General features: G+C 44.9%; 2 protein-coding genes across 3 annotated transcripts; both read right to left on the bottom strand.

Annotated features, from left to right (window-relative positions):
• Positions 1-160: 160 nt before the first annotated feature.
• pcolceb (procollagen C-endopeptidase enhancer b) lies at positions 161-6,805 on the bottom strand. The gene is made up of 9 exons (XM_035148408.2): positions 6,644-6,805; positions 5,391-5,499; positions 4,095-4,353; positions 3,687-3,811; positions 2,585-2,721; positions 1,878-2,479; positions 1,683-1,763; positions 900-1,070; positions 161-707 (listed from the first exon to the last, which is right to left on the bottom strand). The coding sequence occupies exons 1-9, from the start codon at positions 6,730-6,732 to the stop codon at positions 577-579; spliced, it is 1,704 nt and encodes a 567-aa protein (XP_035004299.1). The 5' UTR covers positions 6,733-6,805; the 3' UTR covers positions 161-576.
• A 1,494-nt stretch (positions 6,806-8,299) lies between these two features.
• per1b (period circadian clock 1b) lies at positions 8,300-24,162 on the bottom strand. 2 transcript variants are annotated; one of them, XM_035148363.2, is made up of 20 exons: positions 23,989-24,162; positions 17,105-17,927; positions 16,699-16,916; positions 16,407-16,528; positions 15,855-16,056; positions 15,527-15,706; positions 15,314-15,392; positions 15,063-15,169; positions 14,808-14,961; positions 14,425-14,701; positions 14,029-14,137; positions 13,567-13,726; positions 13,365-13,480; positions 12,858-12,995; positions 11,986-12,351; positions 11,017-11,813; positions 10,747-10,930; positions 10,413-10,626; positions 9,874-10,024; positions 8,300-9,756 (listed from the first exon to the last, which is right to left on the bottom strand). In XM_035148363.2, exons 2-20 carry the CDS (start codon positions 17,518-17,520, stop codon positions 9,490-9,492), a joined length of 4,257 nt encoding a protein of 1,418 aa, XP_035004254.2. In that variant the 5' UTR covers positions 17,521-17,927; positions 23,989-24,162; the 3' UTR covers positions 8,300-9,489. The 2 variants fall into 2 exon arrangements, with proteins under 2 accessions (XP_035004254.2, XP_035004255.2); XM_035148364.2 differs by lacking the exon at positions 12,858-12,995 and having other exon boundaries at positions 23,989-24,161.
• Between the last annotated feature and the right edge of the window lie 3,824 nt (positions 24,163-27,986).

Here is a 27,986-nt window from a genome sequence, read left to right as displayed (position 1 = left end):
TGTGTGTTAGTTTGCAGAAGAGATTTATTTTTCAATGACACAAAAGGCTGTCCATATATTTCCTATCTCACTTATTTGTCATGGAAAGTTGAAATATCAAATATTGGTTTGAATGTCATCCAGCAACAAGAATGTGATGATGATGATGCACAAAGTTATTCTCAGGGATAAATAAAGATGAATGAAGAGTTCAACCAACAATAAACTCACACAGTAGATGAGAATTAAGGTGGTTGATGGTTTTAATGACTGTCAACATAAGAATATACATCTGTTTCCATGTTTGTCTGATACTCAGAGAAGATCCGGTGATAATTAACCATGAAAAGATAATAGATGGTAAAAATCAACTCCAGCATCACATTGTTTATTGATGTTCATATTTTAACACAGAAATATTATAACTTAGATACGCAATACAAAATATACGACTTACTGTTTGAATTTTAAAATGTATTTTATAAACATTGTGTTTCTGATATATCAAATATTTTCAGTCTTTATGTAAAGTTGCATGTTTTTAGCGATGGCCTGGACTATGAGGGGGCGGGGGGGTAATGTGATTGGGCTGTGATGTCAGCAGGATTTGCGGGAGAGGAGGGCGAGGGCTTTGCCGTGGATGGGCTTGTAGAGGAGAGTGAAGCTGGACGGGCTGAGATGGCCGGCGCCCTGTGCGTCGACTTTTCCCATCAACACGTAGTTCTGGCCTGGAAAAGAGACGTTTATTTACAAAAAATGATGTAAGAATGCAATTTTTTAAAATATAAATTGAAATAGTAATTGCAGGGGGCCCAAGTGTATATCTATTTTCAAAAAGGCCATTGAAAATGTATTAAAAAAATGCAAACACCTCAATGCATCAGTGTTTTATAGAAAAATAAGCCTGTGTCGTATTGTACCTTTGTTGAGCCCGGGGCATTTCTTGCAGGTAGTGGTCAGCTTGACTGACGTGACTGGTCCTGATTTGGCGGTGTTGAGGCGTCCTGTCTTATAGGCCTTGATCACGGACACCTCGATTGTCGCTGAGCCCCTTGGACCAGCGGTCACAGACGTGACCTTACCCGTGATCACTGGATGAGACACAGAAATGTAGGAGAGACAATTGAAATTGCTGGGAAAAAAGATATGTGGCTCTGTTGTAATGACCGAAGTCTGTGTGGTCTAAAACACAAGGTGCATGGTTCAGAAGGAGCGACCAATGCACCCATGGGTTCAAGTGCATTTGTTAATAAAACAACATGGCTGCTGGATGGGGAAATGACAAGTGCACCAGACTGAAACTGGCGCCAGCATCGTGCTTGGTGTGCCCATTGGGGCGTTTGTTGTCAGGCTAAACATCAGAATCAGGTTTTATTGCCAAGCAGTTTTACACATACAAGGAATCTGTTGTGGTGTGTTACTGGAATTATAAATATAAAAATTACATTAAACACTAGAGATTGAATTGTGCAAAGTACAGTTAGTTCGTTATTTGCCACAGGAGGTTGAAGTGTCTCAGTCTCAGGCAGGGACACCAGTGCAGTCCAGTGATACGATGAGATTTTTGTTCATGAAAGTTTGTTTGATAGACAAAATGAGAACCAAGCAGTGAAAAAATTGACATAATTCTACAGAAAGTATAAAGCTGTGAGGATGTAGTTAGTTTTGTTTGGACCAGAAGAGGGCCTGATGTTGTGGCTCACCGAAGTCATGAGGGCAGAAGCTGGTCTGGAGAGTCCCTGTCCTCTTACAGGGTTGTGTGCACAGTGGGTTCAGTGGTAAAGCTGTGGGAAACACACACGACAAATAACGAGCACATCAACTTGCATCCTACTACAGGCATGAACTAATATAAACAAAGAGGCAATGAACAGATTTTAAAAGTTAATTCCACTCACGTTTGTTGCTGACGACGGGTTTCTTTGTCACGGTTTTGCCCGCTCCTGGTTTAGGTGTGGCTTTAGGTTTGGCGTTTGGTTTCGCTCCACTCTTGACGGTTGGCTTTACTGGTTTTTTGACGGCAGGTTTTAATGTAGGCTTGGTCTTCAGTGTAGGTTTACGGGTGGGTTTAGTCTTGATCCTGGGTTTGAGCGTCGGTTTGACGAGCTTAGGTTTGGGCGCGGGTTTAGTTCCAGGTTTAGGTGCAGGCTTTCTCACGGGTACCTTAGGTGTCGGTTTAGCTGGTTTGGGTTTAGCCGTGGGCTTGACCGCCGGCTTGGCGGCAGGTTTGCGTGGCGGAGGTTTCTTCACCAGGGCTTTTTTGGTGGGCTTAGGCTTGACAGGTTTCGGTTTGGGGGTCGGTTTGATTGTCTTTTTCGGCCTCACGCCTGCTTTTTGTGGCGCGGAGGTCGTCTGCGGCCCGTAGATGAAGTCCCCCCCAGCGGTGGGTGTTCGGGAGCCCCGGGGCACGCTGGAGTAGTAGGCCATGAAGCCGTCTGAGGTCACGCTGAGGTCGGAGACGAACTGGACAAGAAGCTCGTTCCCGTTGGTCACTATAATTCTATGTGCGGAATAAGAAAAGTGGATGAAGGGAAGGAATACATTTTCACCTACCTTTGAGCCCATGTTTTGACTTCAACACCCATTTTCTGATCGGTAATCTCACCCTGGTGAACTGTCGCCGCAGAACTTTCCGATTCGTCTCGAGTTGTCCTTTTCTCCTCCGTTAAACAATGCCACGTAGTCGTAGCGACAGTACGTGTCGGGCTCCAGATCCAGCTTGATAAACTTCACCTCGATCACCTGCGAGAGAGGTAGCAACATAAAAGGATTGAAGTATGTGAGCTGTCGCTAGTTTACATGAACCCGGTACAGTAGAGGCACGGGTGGTGGTGGTGGTGGTGGAGGAGAGAGAGAGAGAGAGAGAGAGGCCTGACTTGTGAAACACAGAAGGGCATTTACTCCCTCGCCCTCGCTTCCCTCTCTCTTTCCTCGCGTTCAATCTCTCGGCACACGTGAACACGCCCGCAGGTTCTTCAATGAACTCTTTCATTTTGAACTTCGTCACAAGAATCGCACACAAACAACGTTGGAGACGTGAAGTTGAATATTTCCTTCTGGTGGGCCCCCTTCACTAAGATTTGTTTTCAACATGTCTTAGTTGCACCTAAAGTTGGACTGAAATTTGATTTCTTTACAATTTTTGTACAAGGAAATGAAAACGTTAATGCTCCTGTTGGTGTTTCTTTGCAGGTTTCTTTGCATATACGTTGTTTTAAACACCTGCTGCTGTACATTCAGTGTTGTATTCATAACCAGCTTATACAAAGGAGATTGTATGAGGGGCATTAGTTGTCTGTTTTGCGGATCCAGTTGTGGTGACGGCAAAAAAAGATGCGTAACCTAACCATGGATCTAATTTTTCATAAAGGGAGCATGCACTTTGTAACTGACGTTTTACTACGTTGCATGTAGTTTACTTGCGTGCACAGCCCCATTCCCCTCGGCACGGCTCACTCACACCTGCAGTTATTGGTTTCCATGCATTAAATTGTTTGAGGAGGCAGAGTTTATGATCTATACTGCAGCCAGCAGCCAGGGGGCGATCAAGAGGTTTTGGCTTCACTTTTGGGAGCTGTCATGTTGTCCATCTTTACACACGGTCTATGATCAGAACCCAAAATTAACATCCAATTTGTCTGGTTTGATGCTCTGAGAAAAAGACGAAAGACTAGCATCAAATACAAAGTCTGTTATGATTGGCTTACATTGCTCGGCTCTACGGAGATGTGCCAGGAGCAGCTGATGCCTGCTGGGTAATTCGAGTTGGGCCAGTTGGGCGTCTTGACCGAGCCCTGGGATTTGGTCAGCCGCCCGCCGCAGAACTGATTCTCTTTGGGCAAAAGAGTGAAAAAGAAGTTAAAAGCTCAAACATTAGATTCAAACCTCTTTCGATACTGTACCTGAGGCAAAAAGAGGAATAAACGCTGCTCAGGTGACGGCTTTGAAGGATCGTGGAAGGCTTTCCCTTTCAAAATACGAGTTATTTTCACCAAACAGAATTGCGTAATAACACCAGAGGAGACGTCAAACACAGAGCTTCCATTTATAACTGGAATCAGAGTGTGTAGCTGAAGCTTCGGGTGGTTCACTAGGGTCTGTGTGTGTGTCCGCACCTTCCACATGTGGCTTCCCTGCGGTGAAGTACGCCAGGAATCCTCTTCCTCCGTTGGACTCGTCCGACACCATGTCCATCATCATGGTGTTGGAGGTGGAGATGAGGGCGCCGGGCCGGAACGTCCCACAGAAACGTCCCAGCTTCTGCACCAAGCGCGTGTGGCCGTTGTAGACGTCCAGGTAGTCGTAGCGACAGGTGGGGTCGGCCTCCATGTCGTAGAGGCGGAAGGAGAGCATGACCACGTGGCCCTCGGGGACCTGAAGGAGGTGGCAGGGGAGGTTAATCAGAGGAAGTAAAGAGGAGAAGGTGTAGGAGTAAGTGATGTATTTGTAGGTTTTTAAAAGAAATGAACATTTTTAATTTTCTTTCGTAGTTTGATGATGCATTCACGTGCTCTTCTGTCACATAGGAATAGCAATTTCGGTGTGTTTTAGAAGTCGGAATGTGGAAAAAACTTGGATGTTGTAAATAAAATGTGTGTTTTTGAATATGGGGCAGAGTCAGGTTGTAAGTTTGAAGAGGTGAAACTGTTCTGCAGTGAATAACTTGGAGTTGTTGTATTCATTAGTGTGAAATTAAATCAGTTCAATTTATGTTTTGTTTGTTTGGCTGGAGGGCGGCACGGTGGTATGGTGGGCAGCACCATCGTCCAAAGACGTGCAGATTGGGGTTCGGTTAATTAAAGACTCTACGTCTCCTATAGCTGTGAATGTGAACGGTTGTTTTTCTCTGTTGTCTCCGTGAAACGCTGGCGACCAGGATGACCCCCTCACGCCCATGGTCAGCTGGGATTGGCCCCATCTCCCTCAAAGGATCAACAGTATGGATAATGGATGGATGGACTTTGAAAGTCAGAAGAGGTGGAGAGGTTGCACCGGTTTATCGTTGGCTGATATGAACCTTGTGCATTGTGCGTACATTTTTAATCCCATATCTCAATTGCATTTGTTTGTCAAATGGTAAATGGTTTGTATTTATACAGCACACACGTTCGTACAGTGCAGCTACACACAGCACATAACTCTATTACATGCCCACACAGCCATCAGGGGCACTTTGGGTTCTCGCCCAAGGACACCAGACTGGGATCAAACCGCCAACCCTCCGGTTAGTGGACAGCCCGCTCTGCCTTCTGAGCCACAGTCAATATCTAAGGATTCCTTGCCAAAGCTTTTTGGCGTCTGCCACCAAAGCTCCAGCTGGTACCAGTGTTTGGGTCTCACCCCCCGCAGCGTCTCCGCCTCCTAACCAGTGTGATGATGCAGTGATATTTTTTTTTTTGTCAATGACTCACGGTGATGTACCAGGTGCATTTACTGTTGGGTTTGTAGTGGCTCGGGAAGCCTTCGCTGGCCACGATGCCCGAGTCTGTGACCAGGTGGCCTCCACAGAGGAAGGTCGGCCTGCAAAAGAGAGGAGGAGGAGGAAGAGGAGGAGTGGGTGCAACTTCTGACTGGACAAGCAGCAGCGGAAGAAAAAATGCCATTTCAATAAGCAGCCATAATGAAAAGTATTGAAGCAGAATCCTTCACACACACGTTTACATACATGCAGAGAACCACAGCGGCACAGTCTGTCTCTGTTCCCTGAGTCTGGGGAGGTTCCCAATGAGAGCCCTCCTGGCTTGTGTGTGTGTGTTTTCGTAAAACCAAGCCAGGAAGACAGTTAATATACAGTAAATGCACTGTGAGCGTTCCCCATACTCAGACTTACCTCGCCACAAGAAAGTTGACACTAGACGTAGAACACATACTTTACTCCAGCAGACGGCCACGTTCAAACGCTACTCGCACATGGAGTTTGGTGACACACACCCTCTCTTTCACACTCGTATAAACACACATCAGAGCTTGGGGCCGGCCTCGGCTTTTAATTTTGCAGCACTCAGGGGCCCCAGACCCGTTATTTTCAGACGTCGGCTGCCCAGGCTTCCGCTCAATTAGTTTTACAAAATCTGTAGCTGCAGAGTTGTTGCACAAGAAAAGGTTTAAATTAATGTGTAGCATTGTGAGGACTGTTTCTGTGATCATCAGCCATATATAGGCCCTCAGGCATGCATGGTGCGTCTGCTGTGGTCGCACAACTGTAAGGCCCAAAAAAACCCAGTGGTGGCGTCCCTCCCTTCTGACCCCGTGGATGTGAACAGCCCACAGGCATTTGTTTGTCTCATGTTCAATTAACACCCTGTGTGTAGGAGTGTGTGTGTGTGTGTGACCATCCTCCTGCCAGTGTACACACCAGGTCCAGTAACCATTTGGAACTGGAGCTTAAAACTCTCAGGTTGCAGTGTCATTTGGTGTCCTCCTGCCTGTGTGTTTATGGGATGCCAACCACATCTCCCCAACACTGCGTCCTTCTATTTCGACTCGGCGTAATCATAACATCACAACCGGGAGAGGGAGAAAAACACACAGCAGTGGATGGGGGCAGATGTGGCCGTGAAAATGCCACGCTGCATTTGTACATGAAGGGTGAAGGACAGGAGGAAAGGATGCACAAGGGGGACATGTAAAGATTTGACACACACACACCCACACACACACTTACCTGGTTGAGTTGTTGTTCTGACTCTGAGCCTCCGTCCATCCTAGAGTCAAAGCGAAAAGAAGCCACACACTCCACACTCTGTCCTCCATCCTGCTGTCCTCCCGGTTTAAGAAAGAAGGCAGAGGAGGAGGAGAAGAGGAGGAGGAGGAAGGAGGGGTAGAAGCAAAGTAAAGGCGTGGAGAAATGCAAAGGGAGGGGAGGAAGAGGAGGGAAGTGGATGTGATGGGTGAGGAGGGGAGGGAACATGGACTCGGGGCCAAACGTAACGTACGTACAGGTCCGAGCACACAGACCTCGTTATGTGTCCACTCAGGTTGTTGTTGTTCAACAGGTGGAGACATGGAATATATACATTTCGGCAGGCGAGTGAGTGTTATGACCATAGAGTGTGTATAAAGATGGAGGACGTGACGGCTTCCTAGAGTGAAGCCAAAACAGCTGGATCGCCCTCCGGAGGCTGGCTGCAGTATAGGTCATGAACCCCTTCCTCTTCCGTGGTAGTGGATGGGACATGGACGAAACGAATAAGTCAAAACATACAAAACAAAATAAACAATGGATTCAAAAATCAACATAATAACCTGGCTCCACACCCTGATTGCTACAGCACAGACTCTGCCGCCGAAAAAACGCCAGAACCACAAGATGGCAGCACCCGTAGTGGGATATTTTGGCTTCATATTTGTACAGTGTGAGGAATAAGAAAAGTGTCGTCCATCTTTTACATACCATCTCTTGGAATGGCACTCCTGGCAAGGCAAGTGCTTGTGGTTTTTGCTTTAAACGTATTTATCTATTGAAAGGACTGCAGTGGAACTTGTTACAGACTCATGTTTCCTTCAGGATGTGATCACTCAGATCTTCTTTAAATCAAATTGTGTAAAAGCAGAAAGGCACCAAACCCTCATACAGTTTGATTGATTTTTAAAACAAGTTTAAATAAATAGATAAAACCTGAAATTATAACGGCAGTCATTTTTTTTATTCCAAATAAGACTGAACGGCTGCTCCTGATAACATTTGGGTGGAATTTTACAAATAGTTTCTTAATTCATCACAGTTCTGTAACATTGTTTTACCTCCTGTAGCTGTAGCCTAGTTTTTCTTTCCTCATCTGTCTGAATTTAACTGTTGTTGCTTGTCCTCACATTCTGGTGATGTCGTAAATGTTCTTCATCCCCAACTCTATTTTGAGCTGTTATTTATTTAAGACATTTTGTACGATACTTTGGTTTATTGACCATTTCCTAACTGCAACTCTGAAATACTTTGTTTTGGATCCATTGCTACTGTAAAAATAAGGTAATGTACTGTAACTTTAAATATGCACTGATTGACATCAGCTCTGGCAAAGACACGTCACATAATTTTCATCATTGTTATAATGATAAAGTACAGAGAAGTCAATGAAGTCACTTTGCCTCGACAAGGGCATGTCGTCTTTTTTAAGCTGCGGTGACCACTCTGGGTAAAAGCCGCAGCTACAGAAGGAGACTGTGGTTGTGTGAGGAAAGCAGCTGCCCCGATCTGCTCTCTGCTTCCAGTTCATTCTGGACACTTCTCAGTATCCACGCCAACTAAAATACACTGCAAAGACATGAAATCTGAAAAAAAAACTGACCGTCCTGGAGGACAAAATAAAAGACAGGCCAAGACTTAACATTTAGAGACTTCTCAAGTCAATTTTATTGTCTTTTTTTGTTAAAAGAATTTCACAAAAATATTAAACTGTCGCAGACACCACTGACGACAAGCAGAGAATATCACATCACCAGAACAGTGCCACAGAGAAGAGGAGAGAGGGATAGAGAGAGAGAGTAAACACTGTCCAAACTCAGAAGACATTTTAAAGTTAATGTCCACCTCTTCATAATCCACCGTGAGTGAGCGCTGGCGAAACAAAAGTTCTTCCTCCACTGAAGGCTCCGCAGCTCCTCTGGGTGCTGGCAGTGTGTGTGTGTGTGGAAAGACTGTCTGTGATGTTTGTGAGATAATCGTTATCTCAGGGAGGCGATTGTTCGTTTCTCCGTTGCGGAGCGGCCGCACGAATGCACATTCTAATTCCCTGCTGTAGAGAAAGCCCACAGTCCAGGTCGGTGTCCTGTCGATTGCCATACTGCCTCCATGATTAACGTGCGTCGCACGAGATTGTAATGTCACAGGGGAAATAAGAAACGTCTTCGCATTTCCTTTCAATTCATATCAGTACAGAAGAGGATACGAGCATCCTCTCCTGAAAGTATAAAAATATACACAATGTTTACAAAATAACCTGCTTCTCACTGTACATTTACTCTATAGGATGAAAGTCGATGCTACTTTAATCGGGGCAAAGATTTTACTTTATAAAATAATCAGGATTTAAGAGGGAGCAGGATCCCAGACAACCTTGGAAACATTCTGCAATTCACGTGAACTCCCTCCCCCACCCCCATGAACTGAACCCCAAAAAGGAAAGATAAAAACATGGAGGAGGACACTGTGGTGAAGCACATCCATCTTTTTACGTAAATCCGTTGGTTTTTTTTTGTAACAGATTCACCTCAGTCCTCTGTGAGTATTTTACAACTTAAATAAATACACTTAGAACAACGAGAACAGCCGAGAGAGAGAAGAGAAAAGTCCTGATTCTCTCTCTGAAGCTGAGTGTGCACGTTCTGTGTAAGTTCTTCTTCAATCTACCAAGTGACCTATCAAACGATAAACCTTGATGTCCCGGAAGAGGCCGTCTGAACACCTTACATCCTGTGTAATGATGTCACGGGCATCGCTCCTCGAAGGTGCACATTTCCTGCATTTTAAAGTCTAAACGTCATGATGCCGTTTCTTCATGTTTGGCCACCAACTCAATGACTCATGGCAGACTCCGCAGCCTGTGAGCACGCTGTCTGCTCCTCTGCCATCATGTCATGGCTGCCTTTTTGCCTTTTGGTTCCTTTCTCCTCCTCTTCTTTAACCTCAGGGCGAGTCTCATCCATGGGGGTCTCTGAGAGGTTTTTCTTGCCCCTGCCGGCGCTGCCCTCCTGAGCCTTCTGCTCACTGCACAGCTCCATCTCCAAGTCGAACGGTGTGGCCGGTGCCACGGAGGGGGGAACTTTGCAGCCCGTGCAGCCCTAAAAACCAGAGAGGAAGGTTAGTTCTAGTCTGTTTCATTGGTTAATTACCTCGGCCAAGGAGGTCATGTTTCTGTCTTCGTATATTTGGTTTTGGTTGAGCTGCAGGCGACTTACAGAGATGTTGATGGCTCGTGGCAGGCGTCCTGTGCGGATCCAGGGGTGGACCTGGCTCAGCTCCCTCTTCTGCTCCTCTGAGAACCGAGGCTGATGTTTCTGCATGCTCCTCAAGGCCTCGCGGTCCTCTCGCAGCACTGTCTCCATGTCCCTGTTACACAAGTCAAAAAATACATGGTCACTGAAAACCTGCTGTCTTCCATGGTCATTATTTATGTCTAATGGATGTCGGTTAGTGGTTCAAGGCTGATGTGCAAGATGACGCACAAGATGAAACGATGTATTTTCAAAATTCTACTGAGTATTTTCGGCCTTTAATATCAATATATAGTACACTGCTTGTTAGGGGTAATCAAGAGGTAAAAATACTTCTTAAGAAACAGGAAAAAATATTTCTAGGATGATCTGCTCCCATTACAACTGCCAAGGAGGTTATGTTTTCACCCCTGTCTTTGTTTGTCTTTTTTTTAAGATGTTTTAAATGGCATTAAAGCAGATGACAGAGTTATGCGCACTAATGAGTGACCTTCTCTTCTTACCTGACTGGCAGCTGATACGTCATCATGACCTTGTCGTCGGTGTTGGCCATCAGGAGCCAGATGGGGTCCTGGAGGACACACTTGATGAACTGCTCCTCGCCTCCATCTCCCCCTGCACTGCTGCTGCCCCCTGCTGGCTGTTTGCGGGAGTGGTCGTTCTCCGATGAGTCGATGCTGCCAAAGTACTTGCTGGTGTGGCTGCCCTGACTGCTGCCTGCATAGACGGGGAAGTTTAAAAGTTGATTAATAACGGTCATTGTCATTAATTTTACAAAACACGAAATAACCTATAAATACATGATTTTTTTTTTGGGACTGAAATATATCTACTTACTGTTGCCGCTGGTGCCAGAGGAACTGCATCCGTTGGAGCCGGAGCCTGAACCCGAGGACCTGGTTCCCGAGAACCCTGAACCAGAAGCTGAGCCGGTGCCTGAGTGGGAGTCCTCCTGCAGCAGCAGGTCCAGCAGGTCGCTGGAGGTGGACATTGCATCCTGGTTGGACTCATTAGCTTCACCCTGATGAGAGAATAAACAGGTAAGTTTTCATAATCTTCCAAGAAATAAGAAAAGGACAAGTTATCCTGAACATGTGTTGTACTTACATTCTCATTCTCCTTGGAGGTATCATCAGCGCTCCTCTGATTGCCAGAGCTCGGTCCCCCAGCAGCACCGCCCTGTGCAGAGGGCGTGGCTTGCTGTGATGCCGCCAGGGCAGAGGCAACCTCTAACCGGTTGCTTGGCGTCTCCTCCAGCTGCAACAAGTTGAGGGGGGAGGAGCATCGGGACTGGAAGAGGGGGGACACCGCGCCCTCGCGGTCCACTGGCGTCTGATTGTAGGACTGTGGCGTGCTGCTACGAGACGGGACGCAGCTGCCGGGAATGGGCACAGGGCTGGAGATGACAGTGGGGATCATGGCTGGGGCAATGGCTGGGGTGGCACTGGGGTATGTGAAGTTAGGATTGTAGAAGTGTCCTGGGGTGGCACCCGGCTGAGAGATGGGCGCTCCCATCTGGGGGAAAATGTAGTTGGGAAGAACGAGCGCCATCATGGGAGGAACCATCTGGGTCGGGGGGAAGCGTGAAGGGTCTGGGATGGGTAGTGGCTGAGTGAGCGGTGGGTATACAGGGTATATTGGAAGCATACCAGGAGCGAAAGGGGCGGAGGGAATGCTGGCCCGGGAGCCTACAGAGGGCCAGGACGAGGAGTTTGTCAGGGGTCCATGTGGCACGTGGAGGGGCATGGGGGCGGCGCTGGTTCTGGGGTCTAGCCGGCTCCCGCTCATTCCCAGAGAGCTGTGCTGATCAGATGACTCCTGGCACTTGAGTCTTTTTCCTCCGCGGCCTCGCCGGTGACCGGTGCTGCCTCCTGCAGCGGGGTAGTCACGGGAACAACGCACTCCTGGAGAAAGAGAAGATTTAAAAAATAAAGCAAAAATATTTTCCACTGAACATTTGTTTTGCTTATTTTACAACAATGAATAAATTTGAACTTTTAATCTGATATAGGTCTATTAGAAGTGTGTGTGTGTGTGTGTGTGTGTGATAGAATGGTGGCTGCAGTGTGCCCCTACCTCGTGACAGTGGGTTGGCAGCAGGGGTGAGGCACCGCACAGTCGAAGATGCCGTCTGATCGAACACGCGCAGCTTGCTGAGGTCATTGAAGCGGTCAAGGAATGCCTGCTCCTCCTGCTGGGTGTGGGCAGAGAGCACCTCCTTCGTCAGACCTAGCCGACCTCCTCCTCCGCCCCCACCAACACTGCAGCTTCTCCGGCTGTCCCTGTCTGGCTGAGCAGTTTGTGTGAGAGGGCTCATGGGAGGAGGGGGTGCGGTGGCTGTGCTTGCGGGAAGCATCAGGCCGCCGGTGGGCGGTGTCGGCATGTTGAGAGAACGAGGAGGGGCTAGCGTGGGAGTTGTTGGTGCGTCCTCCATGACGATGTCTGTGATAAATAGGAAGCAGCGTACGGAGAGGTGTTAGAGGTTCTGTAACTTTTAGAAGAAGGAATATCAAACTCTTCCTCTTACAACCGGAAAGTTAAAGACAGCAATAAAAAGCTTCAACACTTTGACCTGGTCTGGAATGACCGGCAGCTAAGATATAGAAGGTAGTAGATAAACTACTGCATTAGTAAAAGGACTCTTGTGTACTTGATTTAAGCATTTAACACAATCCAGCAAAAGTTGAAACAAAGTGGAAACTGTGTTTGAGGTAAAATCTGATTAGACAAAAAAAGACAATCACTTTATTTGCAGTTAATCACAAGATAATTGAAGAAAATATGCAAACAGTATCACAGTATGTTACAGCTTAACTTAATGCTTCAAGGAATTGCCTTGAAGCATATTGAAGTCCTATTAAATTCAGTCTGAGACATGCAAAAAGCCTCCATACAAACCTGATGAAAAACAGAACTACAGCGAACAGAAGAGTGTTGATGTTGCCCACCTGACTCGGGAGGCTTCTTGTCACCCACATGCACGATGGTGCTGCTGAAGCTACACTGGGACAGGACTGAGGCTACACTCTCTGCCTTTGTGGCCATGGTCAGAGGGGGCAGAGCAGGTGGTTCACCTACGAGGTTAACTGAACCACAGACAAAAAATTAGTTAATGTGTTCTGGGCGGACACAGGCACAAGCCTTTTCCTATCGGTAGTTGAAGAAAGTCTGAGCAAGCGTCCGAGTTCCACAGATAGAAATAAAATAAAAAAATATTTGTAGATTTGAAACAGAACATTAAACGATCAGCATAGAGCATGAACAAAGCTTTGTAGAGCAAAAGCAAAATTAAAAAAAGAGGAGCAAATAAAGAAAAAAATCCTGCGGTGAACACATGTTCAGCATTCTTAGGAGTATTTTCTCCACCAACATGAACTGCATTACTGTGACTTACAAAATAAAACCAGCACAACAACCCACACTGCGTCAGCGTAATAAGCGTAATTAAAAAGCACCTTTGTTGTTGCCGCTGGCTTCCTGCTGTTTGTCATCGTCAGATGTACTGGAGGCTGTGCGGGAGGAGCCACACTTCCTCTTAACTGTGTTGGGAATGTTGCAACTGTCCAAGTACCTGCACATAGGCAAACATGTTGTTGGATGAGTAAAGTGACAAACACAGAGGTAATGTATGGCATCAAGATTTGCACAAAAACACACCTTATGATGCTGTCCAGACAGTTGATCTGCTGGTAGGAGTAGCCGGTTGGCGGCTCCTTCTGTGCGATCGGTGCAGGGACTAAAGCTTTGGGAGGTTTTGTCATGTCGGCGATCAAACCTCTGATTGGGTCGCTGTTGATGGCTCTGATGTTTGCTGTAGCTGGATGAAGAACAAATACGAACAGGAGGTGAATACTTGATATATAGTGATATATTTTTACGATTCCTTCTTTGTAGTTTAATTCCCAGTAACAGGCAGGTTTTGCATGTTCTTTAATTTTGTGTGTTCTCCATTGGTCACCACAAAAATTCTAAAACCAGAAACATCCACCTGTTTTAAATTGTCATGGAAATTGTTTCTGTAGTTTTTAAGTAATCCTGCTGACAGAAAACAACCTTCTTGGCAGAGGAAATATATCCTACTGTATGATAGACATCAGTTATCTGTCCTTTTTACTTTACCTGTGTTGGCGGTTTTTCTGGGCGTCGGACGATTACGGGACTCGATGAAAACTTGCTGTCCGCTCGTCTTGACCATGTGAACGTCTTTGCAGATCTGCTGGAATGTCATCTGGAGAAAATCATAGCATAAGACGCGGTTAACTGGATGCTGCATGACATCAGCATGGACTTCAGCTTAATTGACATTTTCCTCATGTTGAATAAGAAATTTGAAAGCATGCATTTTAAATAGGATGTAACATGATAATGAAAAACGACTGAAGTATTTGCTACAGTGTGCGTTTAAAAGGAGATGACTATGTTGTGTGTTTGTTGTCCTCTACATGTCTTGTAGAGCATCATTGTTGTATGAGCTCTATCCCCTGACCCTGTGCCTGTGTTGTCGCTTAAACTCACAGGCTTTTGTAAAGCAACAGCAACAACTGCCTTGTCCATGGCCGGGCCGTTGCCGTCGCTGGACGAGGTGGCCGAGGCACTATGGTGCTGATGGCGTGACCGGTGGGAGCCCCGCGATCCACTGGACCCGAGCGAGCTGTAGCCCTGGGAGCCGCCGCCGTGCACTGGCTGCCCAAGGAGCCGGTGGATCTGCTCAGTCAGCTGCACGATGTCGGGCGTGGTGGTCTGGCTCTCGCAGCCATGAGGCATGGTGAACACGTCTTCATTCAGAGGGCTCCTGGAGACAGGAAGAACACAATTATTCTTTATTCATATTAATTCAAAACAATTTTTTTTTTTATCTTAATACTTTCAAATTCAAGCAAGTTAAATAACAAACTTACGTTCTGACTTTGTGGCGCCCTACGACGAATGCCACCTTGCGGCTCCAGGGGTTGACAAAGGAAGACCAGCTGGTGTCGATGGTCACATACTCCCCGCTGCGGGCACACATCCTCAGGGGCGAATGGTCGAACGGCTGCCCTGCGAACTGAAAGACTGAAGAGAGACAACAAAGCAGATAATCAATGAGAAAGCTGCTCATTTTCCAATAGATAATGTGTGTGAATGATTCAGATTTCAGAACTAAAGAGACTCACTCTTCTCGTGTATGGCCACCATTAGTGGCCGATCCTCTGGGTGGATGTAAAGCAGGATGGGGGTTCCCACCAAGTCCTGAGGAAGGTAACCCAACAACGGCACTGCCCTGCAAACGCAACATATTTACACAGCATTACATAATGATAACACATCTGTTACTGCTCTCTGAATTTCAATAAACTGTCACTGGTCTGATATTCTTCGTGCAAGTAATCATTGCTCAATTTTGAGATGCAACAGAAGAACTGACCTCTCATCAACCTCCTGGAAGAGGCAGCTGGGAGTGTGACTGGTTGTGAAGATCCTCTTGTCTGCTGGGATACGAGGAGCTGGACGGCACAGAGGACACATATACAGATCAGAAACATGTATATCTAAAGCAGAGGTGAAAATAGGTGATAGCTGGTAAATTCCAAAGGGTCTCTGTCTGCTTCACAAAACAATACGGTATAGGATTAAATACCTTCATATCCAGAGTGGACCCTCTCTGCAATAAGCAGGCAGCAGGGCTGTGGCTCAGCAGTGTCAGAGTCTTGAAGAGTGAGCTGGTACGGCGTGAGGCGGAATGGGTAGTAGCGCATCTCGCCGCCCTGTACCCGGTTAGCACTGATCCGACAGAACATGGACTTCTCCTGAGGAGATACTGGAAGGAAAGAGGATGTGAAAGTCAGTACAGGAAAAGGTACAATGAAATTCAGTAAAGCCCTACAAACTCATCCTGGATATATCTTATCCACACCAAATCTTCCCCTTTATTAACCCTTTCCCAATTTCCCCTTGTCTCAGCTCACCGGAACCGATGCAGGAGGCCCAGGAAGGAAGGCGGCAGGGTGCTGTGCCGCTGTAGAAAGTGCTGACATCCTGCGGGGCCAACAGCTCAGAGAACATAGTCCCCTGAAGACAATCGGACTTGCAGCGCAGCAGGGACGAGCCCTGGGGGGATACGTACACAACCTTCCCTGACAAGAACGACACGGCCATGGAGAACGTGTCCTGGAAAAAGCAGAGAAAGATAAAGGTATTTAGAAAGACGTACTTTCACCAACAATCTGTCGATTAAATCTTTCTCTGGGCACAGTGGGTATTTGGCAGCTTAGTAGTGAAATAGATTCTGTTACTGAATAAAGAAAGTGTGAAGAAGTGTGTTTCTGAACATGAGCCAAGTTCAACTGAGAAAATAAGGTTTTCAAAAGCTGTTAACTGAGTGTTTAAGTGTGTGGATTGAATGTTTGCGTATAACAACCAGTTACATTTCATACCTGGTGGCCGAAAAAGGTATGAAGAGTTATAAAGTTATGAGAAAAATGTCCGTAGCTCATTAAGCATATTAAGAAAAAACTTACGGTGTTTTTGAGGGTGTATTCTGAGGTGATGTTATCAAGCTCCTCGATTGTGAAGGTGGACAAATCCAGACTGCAGCCTTCACACTCCTCCACACTCCACTGGTGGTAGTACTCCCGGTTTGCTGCAAAAAGTGAATACAAGTTAAAGTGAGATTTCAATATAAGAAAAAGCTCAAAGACACAAAATATACATCAACTAAAGGGGCTGGGGCTTGAAAGTCATCACTTCACAGAAACACATGCACTGCCTCTTAGGGCAGAGAAGAGGAAACCTACAGCAACAGATGCTCACCTCTGACTTGTCGGACACACTGAAGTGCGTATTTCAGTGCATTTAGAGTGCTGGAGTGACCCTTTGACTTTCGCTCAGATGGCAGACGGAGCTTCAGCTCCTTGATGGCCTTCATTAGCTCTTTCTGGGTCTGGGCCCTCGCTGACTGGTCGCTGCTGCAGCCGGAGGTGCTGTAGGCCACGGAGCAACTGGGAGGGGACAGGCTCTGGGAGTTGGAGCTGGAGAAAGAGAGGAATGAACATTTTAATCAGACAAAAAAGGTGCTGGGTATGTCTATGTCACTGCTGTATTGACTGATCTCCGCAGCGGAGTTAATACGCTTTACTGCTTCTGTCTGCTGCACCCGGCTGCCCCACCTCTCGCCTGAATAATAATTAATAAACTGCTAGTTTCTATCTCCTCTCACCTCTTGTTGCTCTCTGTGGTCTCCAGCATCATGCCTGAGTCCTTGCCATTCGACGAGCTGTGGGAGCTGCTCGTGGACTGGCGCCCACGTGAGCCGCTTCCCCTCTCCATCCCGCCTTCGCTTTCCCGCTCCCCAGAGTCGTTACCGCTGGAGAGGCCGTCCATATCATCCGAGTTGGGACCCCTCTGGTCTCTGGATGAACCTCCGGATCCCGACCCTGCACTGGGAGATGAGCCTCCACGGGCTCCGCTCCCTTGCACTGGGATGGTGATATTGGCACTGGGCTGACCGCCAATGGTTTTCATAGAGTTAAACCCTTCCGACTCTGCCTCCTGGTCATTGTTTTTCCCGTTGGCCCTTGCAACCCTCCCCCGAGTGCTGCTGCTGGCCATTAATTTTGAGTTTTCATAACTCATACTAGAGTAGGATGAGGCTGGTGCAGCTTGATTAAGATTTCAGCTGAGGAGTAAAGCAGGAACGACTTAAATCTAAATTTAAGTGGTACTGTGTATCCACAGGTAGATCATAGTGGAAGGATGTTTATTTTAAGAACCATGGAGAGAATTTCATGTCAAATCCTGACAAAAAACTGTTAAATGTAAGAGTTTCAGGCCATGAGCCCTTTGTTAGGGGTTTTGAAAATGGCAGCAAAATCTTTCTTGTTACGAAACAGCCTTGGCACAAGTGCTCCGACAGATGGGACGAGAGCTTGTGAAGGAGAGTGAGAAAAACAGCTCTGGGTGAGAGCAAAAAAATTATCCTCGCTCTGTATCTGGTCTTCTCGCCTCTTCGGAGATGTGTTGCTCTTGGTGCTAGAGGCCACCTGAGATGATGAAAAATGGAGAAGCAGAGAGAGAGAGAGAGAGAGAAAGAGGAATATATTAGCTACAAGATTACAAAATGCTTGCTATGGCCTTGTCGGTACATCTCAAGGACTTAAACTATGAAAAGAGAGAAAAATAAATGCTTATCATCAGTTTATCGTGTCGGCCTCCAAGTAAGATTCAAATATGACCATGAGATGTTTTTCCCTGCCTCGTGGTGAAGGCTCTATGTTTGTCCGGATGTAAGTATGTGTGGTTGTTTACCTTATACCTGGATTATCAAGAAAATCACTTTGAGTAGATAATGCAATCTCCTCCTATTTGCATGCAGCAAGTGCGTATGCGTGCATCTGAATATAGAAGCACAGGAAGTGTCCTAATGCCTCAATTACAAGTGACATTTGTCGTCATAGCTTAGTCTCCCTTTACCCAGACGACAATCAAATCAAACAGAACCCCAGGAGCAGGGAATAAAGCTTAACATGAGAGGGCTGCTATAAATTAGGGTTTGCTTTGTGCAAAGTGTCCTGCGGTATATATCTGTGCACCACCTACGCAAGTAAACGTCTAGTGCTATTTATTTCTTGGGTAAGAAAGACACTCATTAATCCTCTAAGCCCTGCAAACGCAACTAGAAGACAACACAGAACGGTCCTCAGTCGCCAAACCTTTACATTTTTATACACAGAGCTGTCTCACAAACCCCTATTATCTTCCCCTTCCCACGCCAGGTGGGCTGTGATGCTTTTGATGCAGAACTCGCTCAGGACAGGTTTAAGTATGTGCCTGGTGGCTCGTACACACCGCAGTTTCCTGTGATGACGCAATAACCCAATATCGGCTTAGTGGACAGGTTCAGAGCAGCCGTCACCAGCTGGATATGGCCTATTATTCCTGACAGGTGGATAACAGGTATGGACGGCTAATGACGATTGCAACTCCTGACACAGTGATTAAAATAAACGTAGTAACTCTGGAGCGGAAACTGGTGGATCAACTGCAGGGATTTGAACTGGGACAAATTCATGTGACGCTGTATCAATGTGACCAAGGTGCCTCCTCTCCAGTCACGTTAATGCTAATCAGCATTATGTTTTGTGACATGGATGATTATCAATTGCACATGGCAAATCGTGTGCGCACTGCAGCCGAACTGGGCGGGGGAACATAATATGCAAGCAGGGTGTGAGTGGGCGTCGTGTCAGGCTGGCAGCCATGCATACTTCTATGGGTGACGGCAAGGGCATATGGTGGTGGATGTAGGAGGTGGTAGTGGTGAACTGGCCCAACCACCCACTTGCTAAGCCAACTGTAGTGGGCCATTTTCTTGGAATGGGGGGGTGCCCCCTTTTCATTAAATTCAATCCATGTGCTGTAACACTGCTGCAGGATATGTCATAAATCCCGCCTCCTCCATCTTAGCGTATGGGACATCGACTTAACTAAAAAGTCAAAGGACAGGTTAAATCCATTTTTCTCAAAGATGGTTTATTTCAATTTAAGTAGTTCTTAACACACTGATTTTGTTGAAGGGTTTTTGATGCAACTAAAATGGGGCGAAACATCATTATTGATTGAACTAATGTTTTAAATCAACAAAAGCATCTCTGTGGTTGTGAACGAGATGCAGGAGACAAGACTCCGGTGAAGTCATAGTTATTGTTCTCTGGGCTCGGCTCCAACAGTTGGCCACAGATATGTAAACTATGATTGGTGATGACAATCAAGTGTTCATCTGATAGAGTTACAGTACACAGGCAAGGCAGTGACGTACTTTGTTCAGTCACTGTAATTACAGTGTACTAGTCAATTAATATAATTACTGACAAAGGTGAGGTCCAGTAATTTCTCAAGTGTGATTATATAACACACAATAACATATTTCAAACAGAAACAGTGGATCCTACCTTTATAAAATATAACAACATTTAATAAACCTCATCTACTGAGTCTGGCTGGTGCACTTAGAGCCCTAATGAGTCCGTTAATTGATTAACTGATCAACAGATACAACATTTTTTAAGGACCTCAGGCTTGGAAAGAGTTGTGCTGGTTCTAATCGACACATTTTGTGCTGCTTTGAGACTAAATGAATAACAGATTTAACCAGAAAGCAGTCAGCAGGTTTTAACAGTAATGGAAATCAACAGTATTGCAGCCCTAGTTCCAGTCCGCATAAACTCGATGTGACGAAAAACAACCACAGCAGAGAAAGCTTTAACTTCCGTGTGAGTCACCAGCGATTTACCAGAAAGAACACGAGCTGCGGCAAGAGGAACAAAGTGCTCCACAGCCGCAGCAAGTACATCATCACGATACCGAGACAAAGCGACGGTCACCTGGAATTAACACAAGGAAACACGAGACGCTTCCCTGCTGCAGGACATCGACGGGTCTACAAATCATCCAGGGCACAATAGATACATAAAAACAATTAAAAACTAACGCAGCTGTGATTCTCTGCTGCGTGGACGCACCCTGCTCCGTGCACTCGCTGGGAGGAGGCGCGCGCACAGAGACCCGCCCCCGCGCAGCTTTTGCTGTGTACATGCTGCACGTGTACGGAGCGGTGTTTCCCGCACGCCTGGCCGGCCGCTGATTGGTCGCCGGGCCGGACCAATGAGAGCGCTCGGCATGCGGAGGGAGACGGCTCTCACACGCTGGTCTCAGCTCCGCCTCGGGCTCTGACTGGTTCGACATGCGGGGCGGAGCAGCTGATTCACGATCAGCTGCAGCGCCCAGCACTGAACATCTTGTACATTTGTGAGACACGCGATTAAAGATTGTGGTGAAAATAAAATACAACACGACAGGGCCACACCACTTCTTAAAGCAACATTACAGCATACTACGCTGTTATTACTCAAACATTTATCCACATTATAAATACACTTAAGGTGGATCTTCTTCCCTTTGGCTGTAGTTTGCTATGGTAAAATAGAAACACTGAAATGCAGCTGAAATCTGAGGTTTTTTGATGTAATTACTGTAAAAAACAATGTTAATAACTTCCATCTGACACCCTCTCTCTCTTAATCTATTCTTTCTTCAATTAATGCTTATAACATTTATGTTAAACATAGATTGTTCTCATAAATATTTGTTATTTTGTGGATGTATTCTGTCCGCGCTGGGAGGGGCATCTCTCACTCGAAACTCTCCCTGGGGTTTTTGCATTTTCCCCCACTGTTAAAAGGGGATTTTTGGTAGTTTTTCATAGATTGTTTAGCCCCATGAAGTGAATTGTGATGTGTGTACATGGACTATACAAATAAAGTTTGAATGATTGCGTTATACCTCTTTTACACCAAAATCAGCAGGTATACGTGGCTTTTAAGTGACTCCCTTCTGATTGCAAGAGGAGGAATTTCCCTTAGTGACTGTTAGTGGGTTTTTCGACAACTGGAAATAGGCCATATGAAGATTAGCTCCCTGGTGGAGATCTGGTTCGTGACACAACCTTCCTGCATGGCACAAAATCTTAAACCCCATCCTCAGAATTTAAATCCTCCACATGACAAACCAGCACCCCTAAAGGGCTGGGGAAAGTTTCAGATCCTTTACCTTCCTTTTAGGAGCGATTAGAAAACACAAAACATGAGCTAAAACACAAGGAACAACAACACAGCCTCTGCCATGGTTGAAAGTTCAATTCCCACTGACGTCATTCAGACATGGGGCCACTGATCCATTCTTCCACCGGCCAGATGGGCTGATTAAGAGCCCAACAGATTAATAAACCAGGTTAGTTAAAAATGAAGTGAATTCTGGACTGGTTGTGGCACAGCCTCACGTGCACATCAATCAAAGCTGCAGCACTTTAAACATCATCCAAGTTGTAGAAACCAACGTGCCAGAAAATGTCAAAGCATTTTAATGAGGTAACATTAAAATGCGGTATAAGCTGTGTCCTGTCCAATTATTTCTACCACCTGGATGTATGTTATTCAGTAGATACTTAGCATTTCAATTACATTTCAAACTTATATTCATGTTGGCCTTCTTCCACAACATCTACCAGCAGTCTCTATGTCACTGTACCACACATTTTGTTAACTGGGTAAGTGGCTAATCGGGTCATCTCCTGGGGTAGTGACAGCTGATGTTCATGGTTTTGGCTGGAACTAACTACCAACAAAAAACAGCTTAGGATGTTGTGTGAACCCACTACATTAGCATGTTTGATAGACGAGTGGGAATAATCCACCTGTAACCACTTGTCCTCAGCTTTTTGTTTTTGAGAACCGTGCCATGATTAATTTTTTTTGAGCAACAAATAGAGCTGCAAAACAAATAGCAATTAAATGTGTGACGGCCTACTTTTGTGTTTGGGAGCTGGGAGTGACTGATTAGAGGACTTTTTTGAGTGTATGGTTAGTTAATTGTCTGAGAGCATTCCAAACACCATCACTGATGATCATCCCCCCCATCTCTTTATCTCTCTGTCCCTCTTAGCTGAAATTTATTTTAGATTTCTGCAACTTTTAAAGGCCAGTAAAGGTACAAACATTTCATGTCATTTCTCCATCCCACCTCTACTGACACACATACAAAATGAATGGTGCTGGTGTCAAGTTTGTTTGGCTTATTCATACCCTGGAAGTGTCCCCTTCATGATGCCCACCCACGCGATGGGCTCACATTGGGTGGCAGAGAGTTTCTGCTTTCTGTTTACAACTTGGTCAACATTTGCCTGTGTAAACCTTTAGAATATTTATGTACAGCTGTTTTGCGCACTTAGCCACTCAGCAGTGTGAAATACTTGCAAAGACCTGCAGGGCTACATCAGTGCAGATTGAGCTCCTGTGGTCTTTGTGAGCCCCATGCTGTGTGGGTGTATCAACAGAATAAAACAAGCTGTAATGATGCCTGATCATGCTTTCACACATCAGGAATACAGGAGCCTCTAGTGAATTATATTTATATATTTTTTTTTTATTATATTATCAATTTTGTAAGTAATAAATAATCAATAAATCCAAAATATTTCAAAATAAAAGCTGAACACTTAAACAAGAAGAAAACGTAAAATAAGAATTCATGATAAAGAAGATATTAATCTATATAATCATTTCTGCACCGTTGTTTCAAATACATGACGCATTTTTGCATTTTACAGACACTAACAAACACATGCATCCACTCTGCAGTGTGTGATGGAGGAGGAGCTACTTTCAATGTCCAGTATGATTATTGTAATGAAGACACTATAACAAATATACACATTTCAGTAATTCCAATCAATGACACTGCAAATATAAAGGAACAAGATCAGGAAATTAATAAAAGCCTCTAAAGAAGTTAAGTGTTGTTAAAATAACATTAAAATACCTGATGTTGCTTCAGTGGCAGCAGTCAAAGGTGTGAGGAACAACTAGGTAATAAATCTCATATGTTTAAAAAATAAAAGGCTGAACATTATAGATGGGATGGCCATGCATCTGAAGGGGCGTGCCCTCATGTGTATGAGTGAGCAGAACATAAACCTGATGGGAACAGGCGGCGTCACGTTGGCACTGATAACAAACCGATCACGAATGAATACAGATCGAGTTAGTGCTTCACTTAATATCAGTCAAAACAATCATCTGCAGATAAAATACAAAAGATAAAATACAAAACAGTGTGAACCTTTCCACAGGGAACAGGCCTGTCACTACATCGTTCAACACATGCGTGTCCACATGCGTGTCCACCCCATCACGAGCCCAATCCGTCGATTGAAGTCAAATGTCAAAAAATACGTACATAAACGCCACAAGTACATTTTAAGACATGTTCGCTAGCAACTGTTCACTTTTTTTTTTCTTTTACTTAAAAAAGCGTAATAAACGTGTTCTCATCCCGGGAGGCTGTACGTTTACGCGCACTGCGTACGCAAAGGGTTAAAACACATTTACACATTGCACGTGTTAGACTGTTAGCATTGTTGGATGTTTGCACAGCCGAGTATGAATTTGAAGTTGTTTACTAAGTAATACGAGTTAAAATAAAAGAGTGACAGCTAAACGTGCTAAACTACACGGTCGCATAAAAGACGCATAAAGAGCAGAAGCTTACCTGGAGTAAGTGTGAGAACGTCGCGAGCAGCTTCGTTACTCCACCATGACAGCGCAGTGAGTGACAGAGAGGGACAGAGACGCAGTGTGAATCCTGACCCGCTGTTTTAGCGCTGCGCTCTTTTCTGTTCCTTCTTCTTTCGCGTCCGCCTCCCCGAACACCGATCTACACGCAGGGACACACGTGCCGGTGCAGGGACTGGCAAGTGCTGCGGAACGCGCCGCCGTGATTGGACGACGGGGCGGTTGTGACCCCGCCCCGCGGCCGCCCCCGGCGCGCTCTGACTGGCTGGCGAGGGGCGGGGCCGGCCGCACGGGGCCCGGCGCTCACGTTGTAGTGAGTATGGTCCCGGCTTCAAACACAGGGACATGAGGGGGCGGGGCCAGCACACGCTGCTGTGGGCCAGCGGGACTGACCGTAAGTGACGGTGCAAGCGGCGCACCGGGATTTTAGTGTGAGGAGGAGAAAGCTTATGTTGTTGTACTGAAGGTACGGTGGAGAGGTTGTGCTTCGTCTGGTTATAATACTGTATTAATAACAGTGATGCACTTAGCTGGTTATAACTGTAACAGTGATGCACCTATAGCTGGTTATAACTGTAACAGTGATGCACCTATAGCTGGTTATAACTGTAACAGTGATGCACCTATAGCTGGTTAAACTGCATAAATAACAGTGATGTGCTTGTAGCTGGTTATAACTGTATTAATAACAGTAATGCACCTATAGCTGGTTATAACTGCATAAATAACAGTGATGCACTTGTAGCTGGTTATCACTGTAACAGTGATGCACTTGTAGCTGGTTATAATGTAACAGTGATGCACTTGTAGCTGGTTATAACTGTAACAGTGATGCACCTGTAGCTGTTTATAACTGCAAAAAATAAGCAGCTATAATTTTGGGTTTTGACTTTGACCAAATGGCCAAACATCATCCAGTTATACACGGATGAAGATGCAGCTGAAAGCTCCAGTACAAACTATTATGTGGCTCATACGTTTTTCTATTATGTTTTTTTATTTATATCATATACAAATGTTTGACCACCTCCTCATATTACCCCTGAAAGTTAAGTGAAAAGCTTTTTATTATTTTCAAATAACAGTCGAATTCATTTGTGACACCGAATGAATGTGGACACTCTCCTGCCTCTCCTCTACCTTTTCGCCTCAGCACAGGACCAACGCAGGGTTTTATTGCACTGCGCCTTTATCTGGTACTTACGGCGGCAGCGAGGCCATGCATGCACTTTTCAACGTGCTCCGAGTCCGGGTGACGTCGACTGTACTGCTTTCCCTCTCTGAAGGCACGCGGACGGAGGGGTGGTTGTTGGCTGGCTGTAAACAGAGCAGATGTAGGGCACATGCCAGAGGCTGCTGGTACATTTTATCTGCAGGGGGGGGAGAAGGAGTGCAGGCCAAAATACAGAACGTACTCAAACCATTATCTGAGCACACATCTAATAATGTTAGTTACAATAGTGCTTTGAAATTAAAAAAAGGGCCTCTGTTTGTACGTGCTACACTGAATCGTGCTTTTGTATTTGTGTTTGTGGTGAGTCATCAGTGTTGAGTCTCAGCAAAGATGGCCATGTTCTGCATCTGCATGGGATCCAAGCTTCTCTTCTCTCAACGTTATTTTTCAATTACTCTGAATTTTCTTTCTGAGCTTTTGGGAAATAACTCCCCAGTGACTCCACATGCAGTCAAATACAACTCCTGCAATGGTTTATACAGTGTATAAACATGAATAGCTGAAACATATTATAATAACACGCTCTAGATTTAAGCAGGAGCAGATTTTATTGCAGAATTGTGTATTAACAAAAAAATACATAAAGTCTAATACAAAAACATCATTATAGTGTGATAATGAATAATAATGTCCATAATTCATCATGAGCTGTTCCTCTAATATAAGTTAGTTATTTTTCAATCAATATTTAGTCATAATTTAAAAAAAAACACAAATCACAACACTTAGCTGTTTTATGTGGCTGTAAATGGAACACGAGTTTAGAATATTAAGTTAAATGGAAGTTGAGTTTAAAAATGTGTCACAAATCCCAGTGCAAGTGAGTGAATCTATGTATAATTACAGCTTTGTCTATGCAAAAATAAACCAGTCAATATGTGGCCTGTACCACCTGACAGCCCAATTCAAAAATACTAAAAAGACGCGCCCCTGTCTGAATGTCCCACTTTGTTCAGCAGTCAGTAGTTTACTCGGCTTCTCGGTCTGTGGTGCTTAGTCGGTCGCACTTGGCTGGTCTGAGCCTGTTTGCTGGAGATGGCAGCTGAAGGAGAAATCCAGAGTAATGACCGAAAAGCTGCCTGTCGCTGCAGAGCTGTCTCTCAGCACTATGACTGGCACAAATTCAGTGTTAATATAATGCGTATGTACTGAAAGATAAATGAAAAGATAGAGATGGTGTGTTGAGTAGGATTCATCCTCTTGGGACCATGAATACCTGTAAGATATAGTATCAAAAAGGCTGTACTGTAGGTGCAACAACACGATTACAGTCAAACAGATCAACGATGTAGATTTCCATTTTTTTCGAGGACAAGATGTGCTTGTTCTTTGAATTTGTTCTCTTAAACAGACATCCTATCTCCGAAAAGATGGAAATCTACATTGTTGATCTGCAATGTGTTTGACTGTAATCATGATACTGTAAGTGCAAGAACATTTGAGGGTGTGTGAAGGACAAACAGTTTATTTGCAACTATGCACATACTAAAATTAGCACAGCAATAGTCCCATTGTAGTAGAAATGTAAATCTGCCCCAATAAGAAATGGACATTCAAAGATCAGCATGGGAAAATGTCCACTAGAGGGAAGCATTGCGTAAACTTGGCTCCTAGGAGAAACACTGACATGCAGGACTGAACCAAAAATAATTGAACAAATAAATTAATTAGAATTAAACAGAAATTGGAATAATTAATCTGCAGAAACAAATGAATGGAAATGAGGAAATAAAATACAGGACCTGAGTGGATGTACTTTGTTTCTTTCCACCACTGAGTTCAAGCTTTTTCATAGTTGTGTGAAGAATTAGGGCTTTTGTGTTTGTCTGTAATGTTTGTTCACATCAGCTTCTAATTACTGGAGGTGGGGGAGTCAACTCACATTACTTAACTCAGAATCCAGTTGCAAAACTTGAGATTTACTTGGTTAAGATTAAGCAAAGACTCAACTTGACATTCATGACTTGCGATTTGATATAGACTCTATGATGCAATTTAAATTTTGTTATTTAATTAGTTATTTTTATGGATACCGAGAAGTTACTGGGAGCCTTTTAGGATGCATCAAACCAGCCAACACACGAGGCAGCTATTGTGTAGAGGGCTCATCAAAAAATGATACAATTGGCATTGAAGGATTATGCAGCACTAAAATCAGTGATCAACATCTGACTTCATCTGTCACAGGAAAAGTAGTCTGACTCAGCCACATGTGCATTGTCGGTATATTCCTGCCATTGGGAGCATGTCTCAGGTGGTGTTCTTCTTTTATTTTGCCTCTGGCCTTTAGCTGTTTTTAAAATCAAGCTACACACTGAAAATGTCAGGTTTTGATAAAGATGTGAATCATGCACTGCATACACACTTGACATGCACTATTTACTTATGTGGCAGTTTCTTTACAGGAAATGTTTTATTTTAATGATCGTGATCGTGTCCTTACACACTCAAATAAACTATCCAAACAGGAAACCCCTGACACTATATCTTGGACTATTTGCTGCCAAAGATGATTTTGAAGAAACACAAACAAGCCAGACAGTTTCCCCCTAAACATTAGTTAGAAAGCTGACATTAAGTTTAAGCTTTTAGGAAAAAGACCTTACAAAACTCCCATCTAACATTTCATGTGACAAAAAGTGTTTTCATGAAAAACAATGAAAGACTTGCATTGTATTTCTATATACAAATTTATTTCATCCATCAAGCAAACAAAACAATCTAAATGCAAACACAAAATC

Source organism: Hippoglossus stenolepis, chromosome 23 (genome assembly GCF_022539355.2).
Source record: "Hippoglossus stenolepis isolate QCI-W04-F060 chromosome 23, HSTE1.2, whole genome shotgun sequence".
NCBI classification, from domain to species: Eukaryota; Metazoa; Chordata; class Actinopteri; order Pleuronectiformes; family Pleuronectidae; genus Hippoglossus; species Hippoglossus stenolepis.
Note: the sequence above shows the minus strand (reverse complement) of the source record. Positions and strands in the feature narration are given on the sequence as shown.

Excerpts from the sequence above, each read along its gene's own strand:
- pcolceb (XM_035148408.2), bottom strand. The coding sequence starts at position 6,732 with ATGGAGGACAGAGTGTGGAGTGTGTGGCTTCTTTTCGCTTTGACTCTA. Across the intron at positions 5,500-6,643 it reads CAGAACAACAACTCAACCAG|GCCGACCTTCCTCTGTGGAG; the intron begins GTAAGTGTGTGT and ends TCTCTTTTGCAG. Across the intron at positions 708-899 it reads ATGCCCCGGGCTCAACAAAG|GCCAGAACTACGTGTTGATG; the intron begins GTACAATACGAC and ends TCTCTTTTCCAG.
- per1b (XM_035148363.2), bottom strand. The coding sequence starts at position 17,520 with ATGAGTTATGAAAACTCAAAATTAATGGCCAGCAGCAGCACTCGGGGG. Across the intron at positions 14,138-14,424 it reads CTGTTGCTTTACAAAAGCCT|ATGACATTCCAGCAGATCTG; the intron begins GTGAGTTTAAGC and ends GATTTTCTCCAG. Across the intron at positions 9,757-9,873 it reads CACGAGCCATCAACATCTCT|GGCTGCACGGGCTGCAAAGT; the intron begins GTAAGTCGCCTG and ends TCTGGTTTTTAG.